Source organism: Sesamum indicum, linkage group LG3 (genome assembly GCF_026168435.1).
Source record: "Sesamum indicum cultivar Baizhima isolate 11 linkage group LG3, ASM2616843v1, whole genome shotgun sequence".
Taxonomy (NCBI): Eukaryota; Viridiplantae; Streptophyta; class Magnoliopsida; order Lamiales; family Pedaliaceae; genus Sesamum; species Sesamum indicum.
In genome coordinates this window covers 19,164,702-19,186,234 of record NC_142659.1, presented here as the reverse complement: position 1 = coordinate 19,186,234, position 21,533 = coordinate 19,164,702, and the positions used below count along the sequence as shown (strand labels likewise).

Below are 21,533 nucleotides of genomic sequence, written 5' to 3'. Positions count from 1 at the left end.
AAATACGTAAAATTTTAGTTTTATCCCTAACTTAACATTCTCATTTAATAATTTTATACTTATAAGAAGAAAATTATAATAATATTAACCTCAGTCAGTATATGTATATTATATTTATCTCCTTATAAGTACAAAAATATACATAAAAATGATAAATAATGAGCAAAAATTAAAATTGATGTATTTTTCTTCGTGATATCAGTATTTTTCGTAAAAACTCTAATGCGTATATAGAGAAATTTTGAATGAGGTGTAGATATAATTTTAAAATTTATTTAAAAAAAAATATAATTTTATATTTTAAAAGAAATTGAAGTGTAATTCACCCTATTAATATATATGAGATGTTTTAGCACCTCTTCTATGTGTTGACATAACCGAAAAATGGTTGAAATAAATTTATTCCTCTCTTTGCTTTTCAACTGTAGCCATAGCCATAGTGGGCATTTCTCTCTTTTGAGGTCCCCCACTCTTCCCTCCCCCCCTCTATTTCTTCATCTCCGCCCCTCTCTCAACTCATAAAAATCAAGGAAAAAGCCAATCTGAGGAAGAATGGCGACGGATCCCACTCCCACTTCCACGCCCTCAATGTACCTCGAAGATATGGCCGAGGTACAGAAAGTTTTCGACCGCTTCGACACCAATAACGACGGCAAGATCTCCCCCGGCGAGCTCGGTGGCGTGTTGAAGGCTCTGGGATCCGAAAGCTCGCCCGATGAAGTCGCCCGGATGATGGGGGAGATTGACACCGACAAGGACGGCAACATCAACCTCCAAGAGTTCGCCGCCTTCTGCAGCGCCGAAGCGGACCCCTACCACTCGGCTGAGAAGGAGCTGAGAGAGGCGTTCGAGCTCTACGACCAGAACCACGACGGCAAGATCTCGGCGGCGGAGCTCCAGAAGACCCTTCTGCGCCTCGGGGAGCACTGCTCCATCGAGGACTGTGCCGGGATGATCAAGCCCATCGATGCCAACGGGGACGGCTACGTGAGTTTCGAAGAGTTCAAGAAGATGATGACCAACAATAAAAGTAACAACGGCAAGGCGAAGTAGGCGGCGTGTCCGGGACCAGATGTTTCTTCTAATCAACGGTACAAGATTAATCTGATTTGCTTTGGGAGATATGTAATTGACTGCAAATTTGTACGGACAGTCTGAAATCCTTTGCTTACTTTTGTAATGACTATAAAGATAACTTCTGATTTGGATGACATCTGCCTTAAATCTTTTCATACCATTTAGATCGTTGTGGGATACAGTTACCTTATTTCACGCCAGGAATTATAATATTTAAATATGATTAATTGGTATAGTTAATAATAAATAGTGTAGTAAATAATTAATAATAAATAAAGTTGGTTTAAATTTTTTATAATTAAAATAAGTGGCAAATATTTGACCACAACACTTAATCGCAGTAAATGTTTTTTTATGATGAAAAATTAATTTTTACATCTTTTAATTAATAATAATTATTTATCATAATATTTAGCCATAATTATTAATATTATAACCCATAATAATTTTTTTTCTTGTGTTATATATCATTAAGATGGGAGTAAGTTGTTTGAATGTGATATATAGGTTCTACATTTCGTATTTGGTTGTCTGAAATTCTGGACTGCATCTTAGTTTTTATTTTTTAAATTAATTTTACACACTAATATTATTTTTTATACATACAAAATTTACATATAATATATTATTAAGTATAGAAATGATGTGGTATTTTATATGTGGTTCGTAAAATGCAAAGATTCAATCTAATTTAGAATAAGTGTAAATATAATAGGCATAAAATTAAGTTGGCTCAAAGAGATTTAAGTGGTCTAAAATGAAGGAAGAAACAAGAGACCCGTAACATCCTAAAAGGTCCAAGAAGACCTGACAAGCGGCCCTGGCGGGTATCCCCTAAAAAAACAGATTGACAAGAGGAGGAGGCTCAGGACCCCCTACTCGGACTATGATCAAAGCCTAACAAAACATTCGACCCAAAAAATTCGCATGACAGCCCACACTCCACCGTGACATCCAGTTAGCCTAGGTGTCAGCAGCCACTACATCAGCCTTAGTAGGAGGACATCCTTGACGGTCGGAACTCTTGTAAACAAGGGAAGTTCCCCAAAAGCCCTAGACTCCTTGGCGGTTAGGAATCCCTAGCGGTTAGGAGTTCCCGCTGATGAATGGTCCTCCAAACTCGAAGATAAGCATTCAACAACAAGATTAATAGAAGATATGATAGATTATAGTTCATCCAAATGGCTCTTATCCATTTCTCTTCGAGAATGAAGGAAACGTGTTGACACCCCCTTATAAATACAGGTTTGCTCCTCCATAAGGAACTCCTCCATAAGAAAACGCTCTAACATCTATTTCATCATCTTCTTGACACATTTATGACTCCTCCTCTCACTCTCAACACACATTTAATCATCTCTTTCACTTTTTAGAACATTATCTAAGCACTCTACAAACACGTTATTATGGGTTCTTACACTTTTCATCAACTTTATTGTTAGACGATCGCTAAAATCATAAAATTATTGATATTTTTCGAACAATGATAAGATATTTATAATTATACTAAATTTTATAAGAGTCCACTGTAATTTACCTTACATAAAGGATGGGGCTAGATATAGTTTATATCTCTCAAGTATACGTACCACTATAATGAATTACCCTTCTAAAAGTATAAGATCTTCAATTATTCACATTTCATCCCCATTCTTTCTCATATTGGGTTTTTTCTTTATTTTTACGGGTGAGGTAGACAGCAAATTTCGATCGGAACCACAACTAGCACACGCCCAACTTTCGTCCTATTTTCCTTCATCCTCTTACAATCCCATAGTTTTGGTTTTTATAGGATTTACAATATGCATTAATTATGTGTGGTTGGAGTTCATTGCTTTACAATATGCATTAATTATGTGTGGTTGGAGTTCATTGATAAAAGGCTAATGATAATGAGCAATTTGATGTGACTATTGAATCGTGCGGGACTTCTTCAATGTTGTTGTTTGTCCAAGTGTCCCTCTTGTTCTTTGGTACCATTTCTTTCTCTTCGGACAACTCGGGAGTCCTCCAATATTCTGGTGGGAAGGTTTGTGGTACTATGATATAAAAAAATTAGTAAAAAAATTGTCAATAAAAATATAGTAAATTATTTTGTGTTTTGAAAAATGAAGCAAATTATCTTTATATTTGAACTATTTTTAAAGGAATAATTTGCTGAAAAAGAATTACAAAGATTTTTTTTTACTTATTTATCATATCAGAAGGGAGTAAATTATATTTTATCCGTTTAACTTATGAACTTTCGTCTCGACGGGCTTGATTTGTCCTAAGGGATTATCTAGGCTTATGTTGTACGTGCAAGTCAAGTTTTAGTCTTGTTGGCAAGAAATCTTAAGTTGGCTCCTTATTTCGAGTTGAGCGTCCTCATTTGGCACCACTAAAAGCGGTGTTCTTCATGACTAACTATAATTACGGTCTTTATTTTGTCACTATCCATTAGATATAGGGTAGTAATTGCATTTAAGCCCTTTAGAGAAACATTACAAAGTTAGTTCCACACTTTGGAAAAATGTAGCAAAGTCAGTCCCACATTTTAGGAAAATATTGTAAAGCTAGTCCAGAACATTGCATAATTAGCTCTAAATATTGTATTTTTCGATAGTGGTACTAACTTTGCAATATTTTCAAAGAATATGGGACTAATATGATTATTTCAAAAAAATATGGGACTAATATTGGTAAATACTCTATATTTTTGGACTAAAATTATAATTTTCTCTATTTAACGGATGGAGCACGTGCTCACTAAGTAACTAACCATTGATTTAAAGGGAGGAAGACCGTGATTTGCACTTGCTCCATTATAAAATATTTAATGAAATTTATGATTGAGACTAAAATTGCATGTTTTTGTGACTTATGAGACTAAATATATATGGTGATAGTTGAAACAAATGGGACTAAAATAGCAAAAAGGGTAAATTGTGAGACGTAAATTGCAATTTCTGAATTTTAAATTTCTTCTAATGAGCCTTCAAGGTGAGATATTGCAAGAAATAATGCTAAATAGCAATGAAATATATTCATTGCAAAATAGTGAAATTTGTTAATGTAGATTAGCAATGAATTCAGCAAGAAAAATATTTACTTGCTAATTTGTTTGAGTTGATTTTAACATGAAATTTTTTCATTTATAATTTTGCTATAAATTTACTAACGAAAATATTTAATGGTAATCAGCAAGGATATTTTCGTTCCCGCTTATAGCAAAGAATAAATCTGTTGGTCATTTTTTTACTTTAATATTTAAATATTAAAAAAATCTAATATTCAACATCGTATATATTCGTCGCTAATACTTATTATAATATTGAATTTAAATTAATCATCAACATATTTTTCCGTTGCTAATTTTATTTACCAAAAAAATGGAGAAATAGCATTTTTGGTCCAAAAAATTAGGCTCGTTTAACTTTTGATCCTATTCATTATAAGATTAGCACTTTTAGTTTTGTAACTTATGAAAAATAACACTTTTGGCCCCCATCTACTTTCCGTCTATAATTTAATAGTGTAGATCACATGCCTAGCACGTGGCCTCTAAGTAGTTTTGGCTGGAGGAAAAATTGGTCCTTATCCAACAATAGCATATGAAATCCCATTTAGCTTACTTAATTCACTTGTGGAAGACATGATTCTTTGTATTGCTTCTACTTAGCTTCAACTTATAGAAATATGGAAAGAATGAGAATCAATTTTTGTAAGAGAATAGAGAAATTTCTTTTCTTTGCTTTAATTTTATTCAAGATTTGTATTTCTCTTTCAAATTTAATTATATTTCCTCCTAAAAGTGGTTTCAAGCTAAAAAATGCCCCAATTTTCCTTCTATCCAGAAATACTTAATAGCCATGTGACAGGCACATGGACTACACGTTAAATTATAAACAAAAAAGTGGATTAGGATCGAAAGTACTAATTTTTGTAAGTTACGGGACTAAAATGCTAATCTCGTAATGAATGAGATCAACAGTGTAACGAGCCTAACTTATGAGAGCAAAATGCTATTTTCCATTTTTTGTCGCTAATTTCATTACTAAAAAATAATTTTATTTTTTTAAAACTCAAATTAAATTATTTTAAAGTTTACATGATTGATCAATTATCAAATAATAGTAATAATAACAACAACAAAACAATGAACCAACACATTATATTAAAACAATAGATAAAACTGAATAAAAATGCCATAAAGAATACCAATATGAATCCATAAGAATTACAAAGATTTTCACATAATATTTGCATATGTTTCATTTAGAGCTAGTGCTATGAAAATTCTTATCAGACAAATACCAATAGTGGCACAAACAATGCTTATTCTATACACTTTGAACTTGTCGAGGCACGTGACTTATTCTATCACACGTGCATATCCATATCAAGGTACTAGTCTGTAGGTAGACGAGCAAGCATATCGAACACCTACAAAGACCTTTTCATGGCTTTGTGCTTTAATTATTTGACACTTGGAATTGGAGTGAAATCCATTGTTGAAGCTTAAAGTCCTCCATTATTTTAGTCGTTGACAGTTTTTGGTGTCTGCTGGGACATTCTGGGAAGTTTGAAACATGAGGCTTTGACTTCCAATTTGAAGCAACATAAACGGTTTTGGCAATCTTGCACTTTGTCGGGCACCTTGTCTAAACTCTCCCTTCCCAATAGCATTTCTTCGTCTCCCCTAATCACGAAGGAGTACACGGATTGATGGGCTAAGTGCAATAAAACTAGAGAGTCAATCATCCTCCTAATTTGGAGAAGGGGTCCAAAGATAATTGAGTCATTCCAGCCATTGGAATTGATGCGACAAAATTCATTATTATTGTTTTCAAAACGAGGCATATTGTGCTCCCAAACACGCCCGTTATCCCTCTATCTGACAAAAATTAAGTTATTTCTGCCTTATCCATCTCGAACGGGCAACTTAGCAACCCTCAACCACTTGAGAAGATTTTTAACTTAGACACTATTGGTGTGAATTTTTCATTCTTTGAAGGCATCCGATGTTCTTTCATGCCTTAAGACGAGTTGCCTCTCTATGTAACATATCACCATATCACTTTCAAGATTATTTTATTTTATTTTTTTATTATCCCTCTTCCTTATACTTCTTTTGTACTTTCTTCTCAGCATGCCCATCTTGAAGAAGCGTTCCGCATTACTCCTGAAGGTAGCATAGGCTCAGTGAACGGGATTACTGCGTTTGGCTTGCCTGAAGAGGATGTTGCAACCTACTTCTAAGGACGAGCATCCTTCCGTCAAAACTCTTAGAAAACATCTGAACATCGTGTTGCCAACCGATGATAGAGAATGTCGTGAATAAGCCAAAAAAGACATTTGAAGCTCCATTTTGACCATCTTCTTCTACTGAAGTTGCATCGGCTAAATTGCATTTACTGCCCCGTATATTGGGGGGTAGCATTTTAGGGACTATAGTAAATGCAATTTAGCCAAGTTGCATCCTATCGAGGATCTCTACTCTCCAGTCATCAAAACGAAGAGCGAGCAAATATTACTCAAATTCTATTGGCATCATATATGCCAAAAGATTCCGACGACTTTTTTTGAACGACTTTTCAAAGTGAGACAAATTGTTGATGCTTTTATCAAGGACGTGGGTGCATACATGAAGAACACATAGCCTTTGGAGATTCACTTGAAACTTTTATTTGATTGAGCTTTGAGATACATTTCATTAAAATATCCAACAATTTTTCTTCCTGCATTGTTCGCAGTTCATGCGATCTGCATTGAAGTGTGTTTCAGACATCCAAATTTGTTCCAGAAACATTTATCAAGTAATTACTTGAATGGATGCATGAACAATGTCAATATGAATTTGTAGAATTGTTTGATATTTTCTGGAGTATCAAAGTAGCAACCATTTACTAAAAAAATAATTATTCCCTATTATTTAAATGATTACGGCTTAAATAACGTTGTAAATCAATAAATCGCTGTTAAAAATTTAATTTTTTAATACAGATAATCAACATTCGAATGATTTAAGTTATGTTTGCCAAAGTTTTTAGCTTTAATAAATGTCTTAGCATCGCTTGTAAAAATAACATTTAAGAGTCGCCTCGCTGCCGTACTTAATTAGTATTCACCATAATTTTTTTATTTATTTTATCTACAATAGTTAACCCTAGTAAAAATTCATATTTCTTCTAGTAGGGTCTTAAAATCAAGGGATAATTTCACTTTTCATATTCAAAGTATACCCCTTTTTCAATTTTAGTACCCCAGGTTTTTAAGTCATTAGACTTGGTATCCAAAATTTTTAATTTTCATCCCCCTATTACCTACCGTTAAGTTGACCGTTCAAACAAACGGTCCACCTAATTTTGGAGGGGAAATTAGGCGAGAATTTTTCTATATAAGGGCATGTTTGGCTTCCTCTTTATTCAATACGTAAAAAAAATTCTATTTTGATTCATTTCGATTTCACATGTGCTTCGAGACCGCACAAAAGCTAAAACTATATGGAGGGAGTCAACTCCATTTCACTTTCACCCAACAACCCCCTCAATTACATCGAGCCTCACTTGGCTCAAAACCAACTGTCTCAATCAGACAGCGCACATCAATTCATAATTGAGGACAATAATTCAAAAAAGTACATATTAAATCCAATATCTATCAAAAAATACCAATTCTACTAAAAAAAAAAAACCACATTTTTTTTCTTTTTGCTTTGCCGCATTGCAAATGTTGTCATACACTATTTATCAAGGCTATAATTTTCATACTTTTCTTTTAATTATTTCAACAAATGATTTTTTTTGGCTTTATTTTGTGACTACTATTTTTTTTTTAATTTGTATTTCCATAACGATTTGAATTAGTATTTTTTTTTATATAGAAATTGCGTTATATATATATTTACATTATTGTCCTCAATTATAAAATTAAAATCAAAATAGATATTTTTTGTGTGTTGAATAAAGTGGTAGCCAGACATGCTCTCATATAGACAAGATCCCGCCTGATTTTTCCTTCCAAAATTGAATTGGCCGTTTGTTTTAATGGTCAACCTAATGGAAGGTACTTAAGTGGATGAAAATTAAAAACTTTATGTATCAAGTCTGATAACTTGAAAACCTGAGGTACTAAAACTAAAAAAGGTATATTTTGAGTACAAAAATTGAAATTATCCCTAAAATCAACATGTAATATATAGTTTTGGATGATAAAATCGTAATTTTTGCTTTTAAATTTTATGACATTAATAGTCAATTTCCTTAATCGTTAACTTAGGAAGTAAATAATAATTTTGAGGGATAATTTTATACACCCTTGATCTATTATCTAGTTGGTAACACAAATCACCTCTATAGTTTGTATAATTACAGATATCATTCATAGTAGTAAAAAGAAATCGGGATAGTTTGTGAAAAGAATATTGACATTTTTGTGAAGTATATATTAATTTTTTAAAAAGCATAAGTGTTTAGTGTAACTGATTTTTGACATTTCTAATATGTGTATATATAATTTTTAGGGATAATTACACACTCATTCTCTGAAGTTTGGTGTAATTACACGTAAACCCCATATGGTTTGAAAAATTACACCTAGCCACCCCTGAGGTTTGCTTCCGTCTGACAAATAAATCCCTCCGTTAGTTAAAATTCACCGAATTTGCTACTATTAACAAAAAAAAAAACTAAATAAAAATTAATATTTACCCTCGATTGAATTATTACTGACTTATAGCAGGTCAAATAATTTTTCTAACTAAACTATACTTATAGCAGTGAAGATATACCTCCTCAGATACATAAACGCGTGAAGACGTATGAGGGTAATTTGGCCAAAAAAAGTTTTATTTAATCTAGAATAAATTAATAATAAGTCAATTGGGGATAAACATAAATATTTTTTTAACTTTTTTTAATATAAGCAAGTTAACATCAACAAATTCATTGAATTTTGACTAAAGGAATGACTTATTTGTTAAATAGAAGCAAATTTCAATGGTATTAAATGTAATTTTTCAAACTACATGCAATTTACATATAATTACACCAAATCTAAGGGGAAGGGCTTGTAATTATTCCTAAATATTAGGAGCAAAGTAGAAGAAAGTAAACTACATTTTGTACAAAGAAAAAACACAAGATGTGAATCACTTGTAGTAGTCAATTACATCATCTTTGATTCTTTTGAGAATGTTTTTCTACTTGGGGCTGCAATATTTCAATATAGATACTTCTTAAGAGACCAAATCATATACTCCATTTCTATTCCTTTTCGTTGTAGTCAAGAAAGGCAACAAACCATTTGATCATTTTTAGGCATTTTCTAAGTAAGATTGGAATGACTCTACACATTTAAGTCCATCTTCCAAATATATCGTATACTCCATTTCTATTCCTTTTCGTTGTAGTCAAGAAAGGCAACAAACCGTTTGATCATTTTTAGGCATTTTCTAAGTAAGATTGGAATGACTCCACACATTTAAGTCCATCTTCCAAATATATCGTACACTCCATTTCTATTCCTTTTCGTTGTAGTCAAGAAAGGCAACAAACCGTTTGATCATTTTTAGGTATTTTCTAAGTAAGATTGGAATGACTCCACACATTTAAGTCTATCTTCCAAATATATGTAAAAGAAGACACACAATGTAACCTGTACTTAGGGGAGGGATCGGGTCAGCTTCACGGATCGGGTCATAACCCAAAATGCCCGACTCAAAACCACCGTCTTATTTAAAAAAATTTAATTATTGGATTGAAAAATTATTTATTATTAAATTATAACATACCCTCCTCACGTCATAATAAATCGTTCTTTTTTATAAATAGGTGAGAATGAGATCCGAACTCAAAATTTTTGTTTAACTCACTCTGATACTATATTAAACTATCACATCATCTAAAAATTTAAAATAATAAAAGGAAAGATTATTAATGTTATAGTATTTAAATTTAACTAACATCCACGCTTCTCACTGGTTAATCTAATTTTAGGGGAATTAATAATTCCTCCCCCCGAATTTTTTCACTTTTAGTCCTATTGGTTATAGAATTCTTAATCTTGGAGTAATTTCAATTTTATAACACATTTTTATTAGATATTTTAACGAAAAATGCCACATACTTAGCACATGACGGTTAGAACTTTTACATTTTTTGTGTCATTGGTTAAGGATTCTCACTTTCAAATACACTGACTGCCCTAACTGTCTGCAAATTATAATTGAAGATAATTTTCTCTTTTATTTGTATTTAAGAAGGTTCAGTATAAGTTCTTAAGTCTCGTAAAATTCAAACCCATAAATTTCCTTTGACAAGAATAATGTGGTCATTGGTTTTGATTTATATTATTTTTGACAATACGGAAAAGACAAATTAACCATTTTCTTTCAATTTATGTGGAATCAATTTATTATTATTATTGATAAAATGCAAACAATTCTACTATAAAATTTTGAACCAACGTTGAGAAGTCGTGCTTTGATTTGAGAAGAAAGAGTGAAAGTTGCCCTCCAACAACCCCTGAATCCTTCATACTGCTTCTTGCTCTCGGATGACTCACTCGTTTCAATGTTAATAATTCATTCAAAAGCGGGGACTATACGATGGGCGTAATAGTAATATTAAATTAATTATGAGGGTATAAAAAGTAATTCTCATATCTAAAATGCATCATAAATATATTACACCTTACCGTATTTTAATGTTCCGAACTCCATTATAAATATCCAATATATTATTTTATTTTAGGGTTAATTATATTTTACTATTCGAACTATAACATTTTTTATACTTTGGCATCTGATTTTTTTTTTTTTTTGTCAATTTATCATCTCCACTCTACGAAATTTTGCACTTTGTCATTTATAATTATTTTTCAACCAAGTTTTTTTGTCTAAAAAAATCACATGCAGTGCATATATGATATTTAAAAGTTATGTGATGTGATATTTTTCCAACAGAAAAACCATCGTATATGGCAAAATACAAATTTCGCAAAGTTGAACTGATAAGTTGACAAAAAAAAAATTAATGACAAAAACTAAAAACATGCATAATTCAAATGACAAAATATAAAAACGGGTATAATTCAAATGACAAAATATAAAAACGGGCATAATTCAAATAAAAAAATATAATTTATCCTATTTTTTAAAAGAAAAAAAGTATCAAGACAACAAATACAAAAACTCTCTCTCTCTAAAATAAAAATAAAAACTTAAAAAATATTAGTCGTGTGGATGGTAATTTTTTACATTCACTCCCTTTTTCCAAACCACAACCACATCGTTCATCATAATCAATTGTAAGAAAATAGGTGCGGTAGGTAGCATCACTTAAACAGTGTCAAATTTTGCTTTGGACCATCTTCATCACTTTTTCTTATAGGAGATATAATATAAATATTCAGGCTCTTGCACTTTGACCCTCATTGAAGTATTAATTGCCGCAAAACTCCCTTTACAAAAGAGGGCTTATCCGATCTATTAGCACAAATGCACTCTATAGATTGTGGCGTAATTCTTGACCTGTCGAAGGAGAATCGAGCTCCTGAACACTGTTGTACTCATTTTTTCTCTCATTAATGAAATTTACCTTTACCCAAAAGAGAGCTTATCCAACTTGTAAACTTGACAAAGAAAAGGAAAAGAAAAAGATTACTGTAGCCCTGGTCGGATGTAATGTCAATTGAATTTTCTATTAGGATTTCTATTGGATCATCTATTTAATTTTATATATAAACGTCATATGTATAAAAATTATATTATTAGTTTTATTTAAAGTAAATTATATATAAACCGTGTGTGTATATATAATAAAATAAAAGATGCGATATGAATTGTAATAAGATATCCAATTCGGTTACTTAATTGGAATGACTTCTTTCATTTAGGTCTGTCAATGGGTAGGGTAAGACCCTTCTCAGGCCTGGATCCAAGGTAGACCCAAAAAATTATTCTATACCCAAACCCTTAAGCTCAATTCAAGACCCATAGGTCTCAAAACACCTAGGTCTCTGAACCCGATCAACACTCAATTTTCAAGTAGGATCAAATCCAGACCTAATTTTTTTAATTTATTTTTTCTAAAAATCATACTAATTAATTTAAATTTTTTTCTTTTTCTTTTTATTTTTTTCCATAATTTCGATAAATTTAGAGTTACTCACACCACACAAATAACTCTTTTCTATAGAATTTATTAAATATTATATCCTTTGTTATACCATTTACAAAATAATTTTATGAAAATTTCAAATCTACATATTTAATAGCAATTGAATTTAAAATTATAAAACTTTAAATTTTAATTTGATCACTTCAGGTTTTAAAACAAACAATTTTGCCTATAAAGATAGGCAAAATTGAAAAATATACCCAACATGATAATATAGTTATATAATCAATTATTTAGTATTTAAAAAATATGTACATGGTTAAAGAACTAAACGATAAGTAATGTTATGGCGTCTTAAATTTTTTAAATTTATTCATTTGAATGTAGATCATAACGGTATTCAATTCGATTAATCGAACGTACCGAAAGTTCGATTAATTGAAATTTTGGTACGCCGAAATGACGGACTGGATGAACCAAAATATTTGATTTGGTTCGATAAAAATTAAACTTATTTCGATTCAATTTGATTTTTATACAGAATTAACCGAAAATAATAAAAAATATAATGTTAATTTATTGATGAAAAATTATTAATAATTAAGTATGTATTAACTATAAGATTATTATTTTTTATTATAAATACTTATATTAAGATATTTAATATTTATTTTTTGGTATTTCAATTATATATATATATATATATTAAATTCAGTATTCGATTAACTTGCATAAAAAATTAAAATCGAACTAAATGGTCAAAATCTAGAAAAAAAAATCAAAATCGAACCAAAATTTTGATTTAGTCGGTCGGTTTTCAATCAATTAATCAAAAATTGCACACCTCTACCAGATCGATTGATAAATAATAATCAATTAAATTAGAAAAAAAATAGATATCTTTTAGGTACAAATTGGGTTCAAAAACCTATGGGTATTGATGAGTAGAGACTCGACCCAGACCTCATCTATAATTTTTTTTTTTTGTTTGGGTCTAGGTCTAAAAATATTCATTGAGTCTGGGCTGGGTCTCTGAATTATATTATGGGTCTGTTTAGGGTCTTACCCTATCCATTGACACCTCTACTTTCACCTTATGATTCAACCGTAACAACAGCCGTGGCTTTGTGTTTATCAATAGATCATTTAGATAATCCTAAATTTATGAAATTTTCAAATCTTTTTGAACAGGATTGTGAATATTGATGGATTTTAATTTTTTTTTAAATGGAGTCATTTAAAATCATTTTCTCAAATCCAAATCTATCAATCCAAATACACCCTTAAGGGAATTCCTACTGATTGGACCATGAATTATGCTAATAGGATCAATTGTTATGAACTCGTGATTCAAAGTCAAATATTGTCAACCCGTGGGTTCGAATTCTTGTCAATACATTTGGTGAGACTAGATATATGTATTAACATGTATATTGATTTTTAAGTGATTAAATATTAAAATTTTAAAATAATAAATCGGCTATAGAAACATACATAATATAGGCACAATTCTTTCAATGGAGTCTAAAAATGTCAACCCTACTTTCTCATTTTTGTAAAAAAAAAAAAAACAATTATACGAATTAGCAAAATATAGATAGTGCCAAATAACTTAAAGCTCAAGCGTGAAGTTGTGACAGTGATTCCTGTTGGATTAGTATCTACCTCGGTCGGCCAAAATGGAATTGGAGAAAAAAACAAAACACTACGAAATTGTTAAAGTGACAAAAAAGTTAACCTCTCACAATTTTATGTTTTTTCTTTGTGAATAGAAGCACTACTTCATGATTATATCATTTTTTTAATAATTTAGAAATATATTTGATGCAGGTCAAAAATTGCTTATTTCAATTAGTCCAACTTAAAACTTTTGGGCCTAGGTTTCTATATATCTTAAAAAAAGAACCTATGAAAAATATGTTAGCACTTTGATCTTCAAACTAATAACTATCGTGAAAATGAAGATTGTTAACCAGAAGGTGTAATATTGAGGAACAAAGTAAGTGCAAGTTAGCTTGAGTTTTCTCGTATGCAAATGTCAAGAAGATCTTAACCTTTACAAAGAGGGGTGGAACCTTTTTATAGCCCCTCCTCACCCGATTGGAAGAGTCTAGTTCTCATTGCACTCGAAAGAGTGATATCTCCAGGGTTAGATGCCTGATGTTGACGAGGTCTTTTTCCTGTGGGCTAAGCTATTGAGAGGACTTTTCCCTTAGGCTTGTATGATTCCTCCTTTGGATAACGTCTCCACATTCTAGGGGACTGTTGGGATGAGTCTCCCAGACCTCCTAGATCTTAGGACGACCTCGGAAGTTGTAGCACCCTCTACTTACTATATTTAATTATCCCTATTTCATCATTTTTTTAATTACAATTCGTGTTATAAATAATTTCTTTTCAACTAATATATAAATATTATAAAAGATATTAGGCATCGTCAAAAGTTTATTATTTACCTCACCATATGTCCTTATATACATAATCTTCAACGAAATAGCGTAATTGCCGTGTACACAGTTTTAACACAACCCGACAAAAGACTCAAATATTTAACAATCAAACAGCCAAAACTCCAGTTTTAGATGACACGGCTGACCCATCTAATAAAGACACAGCACAGCTCGAAGTCTGACGTGGCTAGTCAATGTGACCTATCTCCTGAAAAGTACATGGCAAGAAATGAGTTGTCTACTCAATAAGTATAGCTAACCAGTCCCTATATATATACACATAGATTGCAAGTCACGCACCATGCAATCACATCAATTAACAAATATTCGTCATATAACAACAGCAGACATAAAGAATAATACATACCCCCGACTGTACATCAATCCACGATATAATATTTGACGTTATCGGTTATTAACTAATGGCCCTATTTACTCTAATTGGAGTACATTAGTCAATAGTTTTGTCAACCATCATCATCTCAGTCAACGTCATATCATATACAACACAGAATACCAGTTGTATGTGATATCTCCCCCCCTACTCCAGTGTGTAGCAATATCAGCATAGAACATCACAACAAGCATGGCATCCCCACACCACCCCAATGTGTAGCTAACAGCACAGGATATTCCCCACTGCCCGAAATACCCCGATACCCTATGCGCCATGGTACCTAGCTTAATTTATATATTTTTCATATTATAGTATCAATCACATCATCATCACTCACATTATCGTAAGGGCGGCATACCGGGAACTTCTTACGATAGTGGTCTCGCTCTCGAGTCGGCTTGTACCTAGCAACTCCACAAAACTTGCAGTATTCCAAATCAACATCCTCCTTCTAGTACATTCTATAGCCATCTTACACGCATCAATCTTCTCAACAAGTAAACTGAAATCCTTTATCAACTTCTTCGTACTGTGGTAACTTCTCAGCAGGGTGTGATCGGGGGGCATTTTTTATTAGCCCACTAGGATATTCAATCATATGATCACCCAAAAATATAGCCATCTGCTATGATATCCACCAACTCAACAACAGATTCCAATTGGGATTGGGTGCAACTATTCCATAATGGGTGGTCAGCAACATGCACTTCATCGTAAAAATGATCTGTCAACTCTAACACATAATCATAGGGGTCACTGCCATAAATAATATGAACTACGACTGGCATCAATAAGGCATGACCTTGTACCATCATCAGGTACACCATCATGAGAAGAAGAAAAATAACTCGGCCCAACTGCATAAAAAATCAGCCCAATCCATCTGTTGTTCATCACCTCAATATGAATAATTACCCTCCTCATGAGCAGTTGGGGTTTGCTTATCTGGCATTGGAGGGGCAGTCACAGCATCAAAATACTCGTGCACCCTCTACTCGCCATGAGAAGTCTAATTATAATATTCTAGCATAAACACTCGAATACACAAGTGATAACTGACATCGCTAGGTGTTCTGAATTTTGTGTTTTTGCACTTCCGACAAGGACACCTAATTTTGTTTCCATCCATATGTCCAGGCTAACATTTGGCGCATTCTATGAAAGTCTTAACCCCATCCTCAAACTCTAGTTTAAGACCTGCCATATCCAGGAGGTTCTTATGATACATTCATCTCCTCAATTGTCGTAACATGATATTATATATATATATATATATCACTGCATATTCACACCTATATATATAATTATATAATTCGACGACCTATAAATTTATGAATATTACATTTTACTAATTAAGAATACATAACATATAAGATCAAAAAATAATAACACTAAAATAAGCAAACTACAATTAGTTTAATTAACACAAAAAGGCTTAAAAAAGTCGTTGTTACCTAGTCAACCAACTTAAGAGATGATCAGCAGTTGATGGTCCAAAAATTAAGTAATAATCTACCTGATCAAGTGTATATGCACGAAAATCAAAATATTGAGAGTGTGTGTGGTTAATAAGTAATTCCATAATAAATGAAATAAAATGAAAACAACTTGCAACACACATATATAGATGCTATTTTGTAACGGCTCTTGGAACAATTAATATAGCCGTTATCATATCCACGTTTGGAACAGCTTGTAATACTATCTAGTAAAAAAAGTTGTACTAATCACACAATTTTTATAACACCTTCTTATTATACAGTTTCTCATAATTTTTTCCACGATAATTGTAACGACTTCTCATTCTTTTTTCAAGCCGTTGCAAATATTAAACACAATTACAAAAATCACAGGAAAATAGTAACTGTCAAATACATGTAATGTGTTTGACTCTCATAATGTGAAAAGTTGGCCTTTCTCTAACTTCAGAAACAATTACAAAGACTGTTACACATTGTAACGGTTGTAATCTTGTAACGGCATTACGGATACAACAAAATTGTAACGGCTTTGGCCGTTACAAATAACTTAAATTGTTATCAACCCTTGCATGATGTCATCACATCCAATCCATTACAAATACGTAACAAAAGCCGTGCGTTTCGGAATGGCCTTATGGCCATTCCAAACTAGCCGTTACAAATTCAGAGTGTGGTATAATTTGGTGTTGGAACAGATTAGATGACGGATCTTAAGTGACAACTTAACAGTTAGCAAGAAGCGTTTACCAAAACTTTTCAACTTCTAGCTCTAAAAAAGCATTTTTTAGGTATTTGGGTTGCCAACTTCTATTTTTAAAATTGTTAAAAAAAAAAAAAAAACCTCTTAAGTCAAAAGTTAGAAACACCCCTCAAGGTGCTTTTAGCTACTTTGACTTTATCGTTCATACATTCAACTTATTTTTCTATTAGTATTAAATACTTTAATAATACAATTGAGAAATATTCAGAAATTAAATATGAAATGTAGAAGCTAAAATAAAATATATTATCTTTTGAGAAAACATTTTATTACTAATAAAAAACAATGGCACATATTAAGTAAACATAATAAACAGAAATAAAAAATGGTCTTTAATCAGTAAAACTTATTCCAGACGTAATTTTTTCTCAAAACTCTACTCAATTGACTTTTATCTTCTTCTCATTTTTTATTTTAAAAACTATCCGCTCTTAATTCTGCTACAACTATTAATTTCTTTTATAAAAATCAATTTTTCAAAAGCAAAAGTTTTCACGAATACTTCCTTAATTTACAATCACTTGCGTTGTATTGTATATACTTTGGAAAATTGCAAATGGCCTACTTAACGACCCCATGCTGGATCGGATAAAGTAGGGCTATCTTGTTATGCATTTGTAAACTTTGTTTTATACGATTCATTTTTTCCCAAAAAACAAAAATTTCCAATGCATCATTGCAAACGTATTCATAATGCCTCTAAATTTTTCTGTTCTTCATTATTATACGTATAAGCATTTGGCTCATGCTTTTATGTCAGTATAATTCTATAGCCAGCAAAAGATTCTTCATCAATCATAATTCTATCTAACATGCCTCAGAATTGTTTCTTGGGAAAGGACAAAGTTCATCAAATCAATCATCTTATCATTACCAAACCCCATTGATACAGATATTTCAAGCTATCACCATCCTATTCTATTGTAGTGATTTATACTTCAATACTCCGAAAATATATTTTAGTACTCAATACCCAAATCTTTTTTTAAGAAAAATGCACGCGATTTTGTGTAATATTGTAAATGAATAAATTATCTTTTTATGAAAAAAAATATTAATTTACAGTATTAGGGATTTTAGATGAAGTGATTTACTCTCCTGTATTTTTTTTAAAATGAAGCAATTTAACTTTCTCGACAGTGATAAATTGCTTCATTTTACCTCCCTAGCAGCGTGTTGCTTATAATCTCATTTTAAGTTCAGTACTGTTATAAGTGGCAAATTACAATTTATCTACTTGTGATATGAAAAATTAATAAGTGTCCTCTTGTGAAAAAATTAAACATTAATTTACCTCCCTCAAAGTTCATACAAGGAGCGACCCTCGCGCTAGTGACGTAACACACGCCATGTTTATTTTTTGTTTTTATTTTATAATTATTGGATCTTATTTTTATAGATGGATGCCCCAGATCAATTTCACATATATATTTATACACTTAGAAATATATATACAATATAAATATATATTATATATTTATATAATATATATAACAACAACCACCGCCGGTGTCCTCCACTGTTGCTGCCCCTCCACCAGCCCCGTCCTCGGTGTCAATGCCCTTAATCAGCCCAACAAAGCGCCCCTTTCCCCCTCTCTCCGCCTCCATCGTCCCCTCCTGTTGTTGCATCCTCCCTCCCTACCCACCATCCTCACTAGCCCCTTCTCCCACTGCCGCCTGCACATTCCCTTTCCCCCTCATTGATAGAGCCCGAACACCTCCTCTCACCCTCATTTTCCCCCCTCATCGTTGGAGCCCAAACACCTTCTTCTCCCCCGTCTTACACCATTGATTTGTTTATTAAATCTCAACCGTTGATATAAATATATATATAAAGACCTAATTGTTCACATTTTGAGGCATAAAAATTATTTTATAAGTAAAATTTAAATAAAATCATACATAAAGCGAGTGATGCACACCGCAACGCATAAGCGGGTATTTTGCTCGTTTTTTAAAGATTAGGGAGGTAAGTTGAGACTTTTGTTTTTCCACAAGGGGGTGTTTAGATTGTAATTTGCCCCTTCTATAAGTAGCATTATGTTTCCTTTTTGTTTGTTGTATTTTTTCATGCCACGGAATTACATAGAGTTGCAATTTTTTTGAATTTTAATGTTAAATATTAGTGCAAACTGATGATAAACTTTTGCAATGGATAGACCGTTGTAATGTTCCCTTGCAAATTATGATCAACTCTTACATGACTCAAAATTGTCATAAGTCGTTGCAAAATTCGTGACAAAATATTGCACAGGTGTCTTCCATTGCAAACTTAGAATGGAAGCTGCAGCGAATTGCAGTTTTTGCAACATTACAATGGATTTTTATATTATATTCATTGCAAACAATTTCCAACAACTATTGCAACAGAGTCAAGTCGTTGCAATGTCCTAATTTCTTTTGCCACGAATTTTGCTATAGCCTACAACAGCATCGACAAGTTTCCACAACGTTTCCAATGAAAATAGTTCGTAGCAATTATTAATTGCATTGCAACGATTGTTTTATGCTTAATGTCAGTATTTTTCGATATTTTTACAACAACTTTTAAGACGACCTATAAAGTTGTTGAGATCCATACGTTATAGCTGTAGTGGCTAATTATTGAATCGTTAAATTTGCTGCAGATTTTACAACGGATTTTGTCCGTTGCTTTCCATATTCGGAGGTTGAGTCCATCTTTCATCCAATTCCTTGTAAATTCCAATCTTAACCAGAACGAGGGCGGCCTCGTGGTTGGTGGAGGACAAGTTGGGAGGCCAAAGTGACACAAACGCAACAAGATTCTCACCACAAACTATACACATGTTGACAACTACAACTCTCTTTCATATTATCAACTACATTGAAAATGAAATTTTTTTGTCTCCTAATTTATGGCCTTTTTATTTATTGATTATAAAATTTTTATTTTTGATTCTGTAACTTCTAAAAAATAGTATTTTTAGTCCCATGATATATTTTCGCTATATATTTTAGCGAAAAATGCCATAGGCTTAGCACGTGACAGTTAGAGTATTTACACTGTTGATCCCATATGTTAAACGCCTCTTACTTTTAGTCCCATAACTTTCAAAAAAGTAATACTTTTGATCCCAAATATTTAACGGCCTCGTGGCCTTTTTCGTTAAGCATCTAACTTGAAGATGTCATGACACCAAAACTGTTATTTCTTTTAAAGTTATAGGATCAAAAATAAAAATTCCATAATCAATGAAATTAAAAATAAAAAAAACTCTAAGTTATGGAATAAAAAATACTATTTTTATAACAATTGGACAACCCTATCAAGTCCAACCCATGTAAGCCATTGATGATGTGTTAACTAGATCATGCATCAAATTTTTTATTTTCTACACCAAAAAATATTGTATCTGAGGCTGCAAAAATGAGACTGAATATCACAGTCCAATTTGTTGGGATTACTCACACCTAACCCACCAAATACTTTTTAATATTCAAAATATACCCCAATTGACTAATAAACTCAAGTGAAAATTGACATGGGATTTTTGGACTGAAGATTATGAGAGGAACGGATTTCCATTTTATAATTACACATTTGATGGATTGTGATGAGGCTCTTGTCTTATTCCACAACTTCATATACCTTGAAAGGTTTATTTATTCAAGTTGAAAAATAAAACGTGTATTACTCTTTGTAGCCTATGCATGAATCCCTCCCAATTCTAATTACATATACCTTCTGAAAATGAGATATTTTGGAAAATTTTTAATAAAGATTGAATCTAGTTAAACTTAAATTAATTATATGACAAGTGCAATATACTTATCATATGACTCGTGACAAGTGCGCCATACTTACTTTGCATTTGATTGGGTTCGACCAGACTTTGTTTCGATAAGAATTTTCCTTACAGAAAAATTATTTGTTTAGTCGTTTAAGTTTGTGTACTATTAGTTTAGTTCTTTAAATTTATCCGTTTTTATTTTAGTCATTTGATCCATTCTCGGACAATTTTTTAACCTACACATCTTTTCAAGAGCAATTTTAGTCCATATATATCTATTCATTTTGCATCTCGATGGACTATCAATTTTTATCATCAAAAGGATATAATAGTCATAAATGATGCTAAAGGACGAAATCTACGTAAAATTGATTAATAAGTGACTAAATCTAATATTTCCAAAGATAAAGAGACCAAAATGAATTCAAACTAAAATTATAGGAAGAAAATGTTTTTTCCATAAACTATTTGTGACGAAAAGATGCCAATTCGTGTATATATATAGGGCCGCA

At 31.9% G+C, this 21,533-nt stretch overlaps 1 protein-coding gene across 1 annotated transcript; it reads left to right on the top strand.

Moving 5' to 3' along the window:
• Positions 1-367: 367 nt before the first annotated feature.
• Positions 368-1,211, top strand: LOC105158066 (calcium-binding allergen Ole e 8). Its single transcript, XM_011074692.3, has one exon. It carries the CDS (start codon positions 553-555, stop codon positions 1,051-1,053), a length of 501 nt encoding a protein of 166 aa, XP_011072994.1. The 5' UTR covers positions 368-552; the 3' UTR covers positions 1,054-1,211.
• Positions 1,212-21,533: the final 20,322 nt, after the last annotated feature.

Excerpts from the sequence above, each read along its gene's own strand:
- LOC105158066 (XM_011074692.3), top strand. The coding sequence starts at position 553 with ATGGCGACGGATCCCACTCCCACTTCCACGCCCTCAATGTACCTCGAA.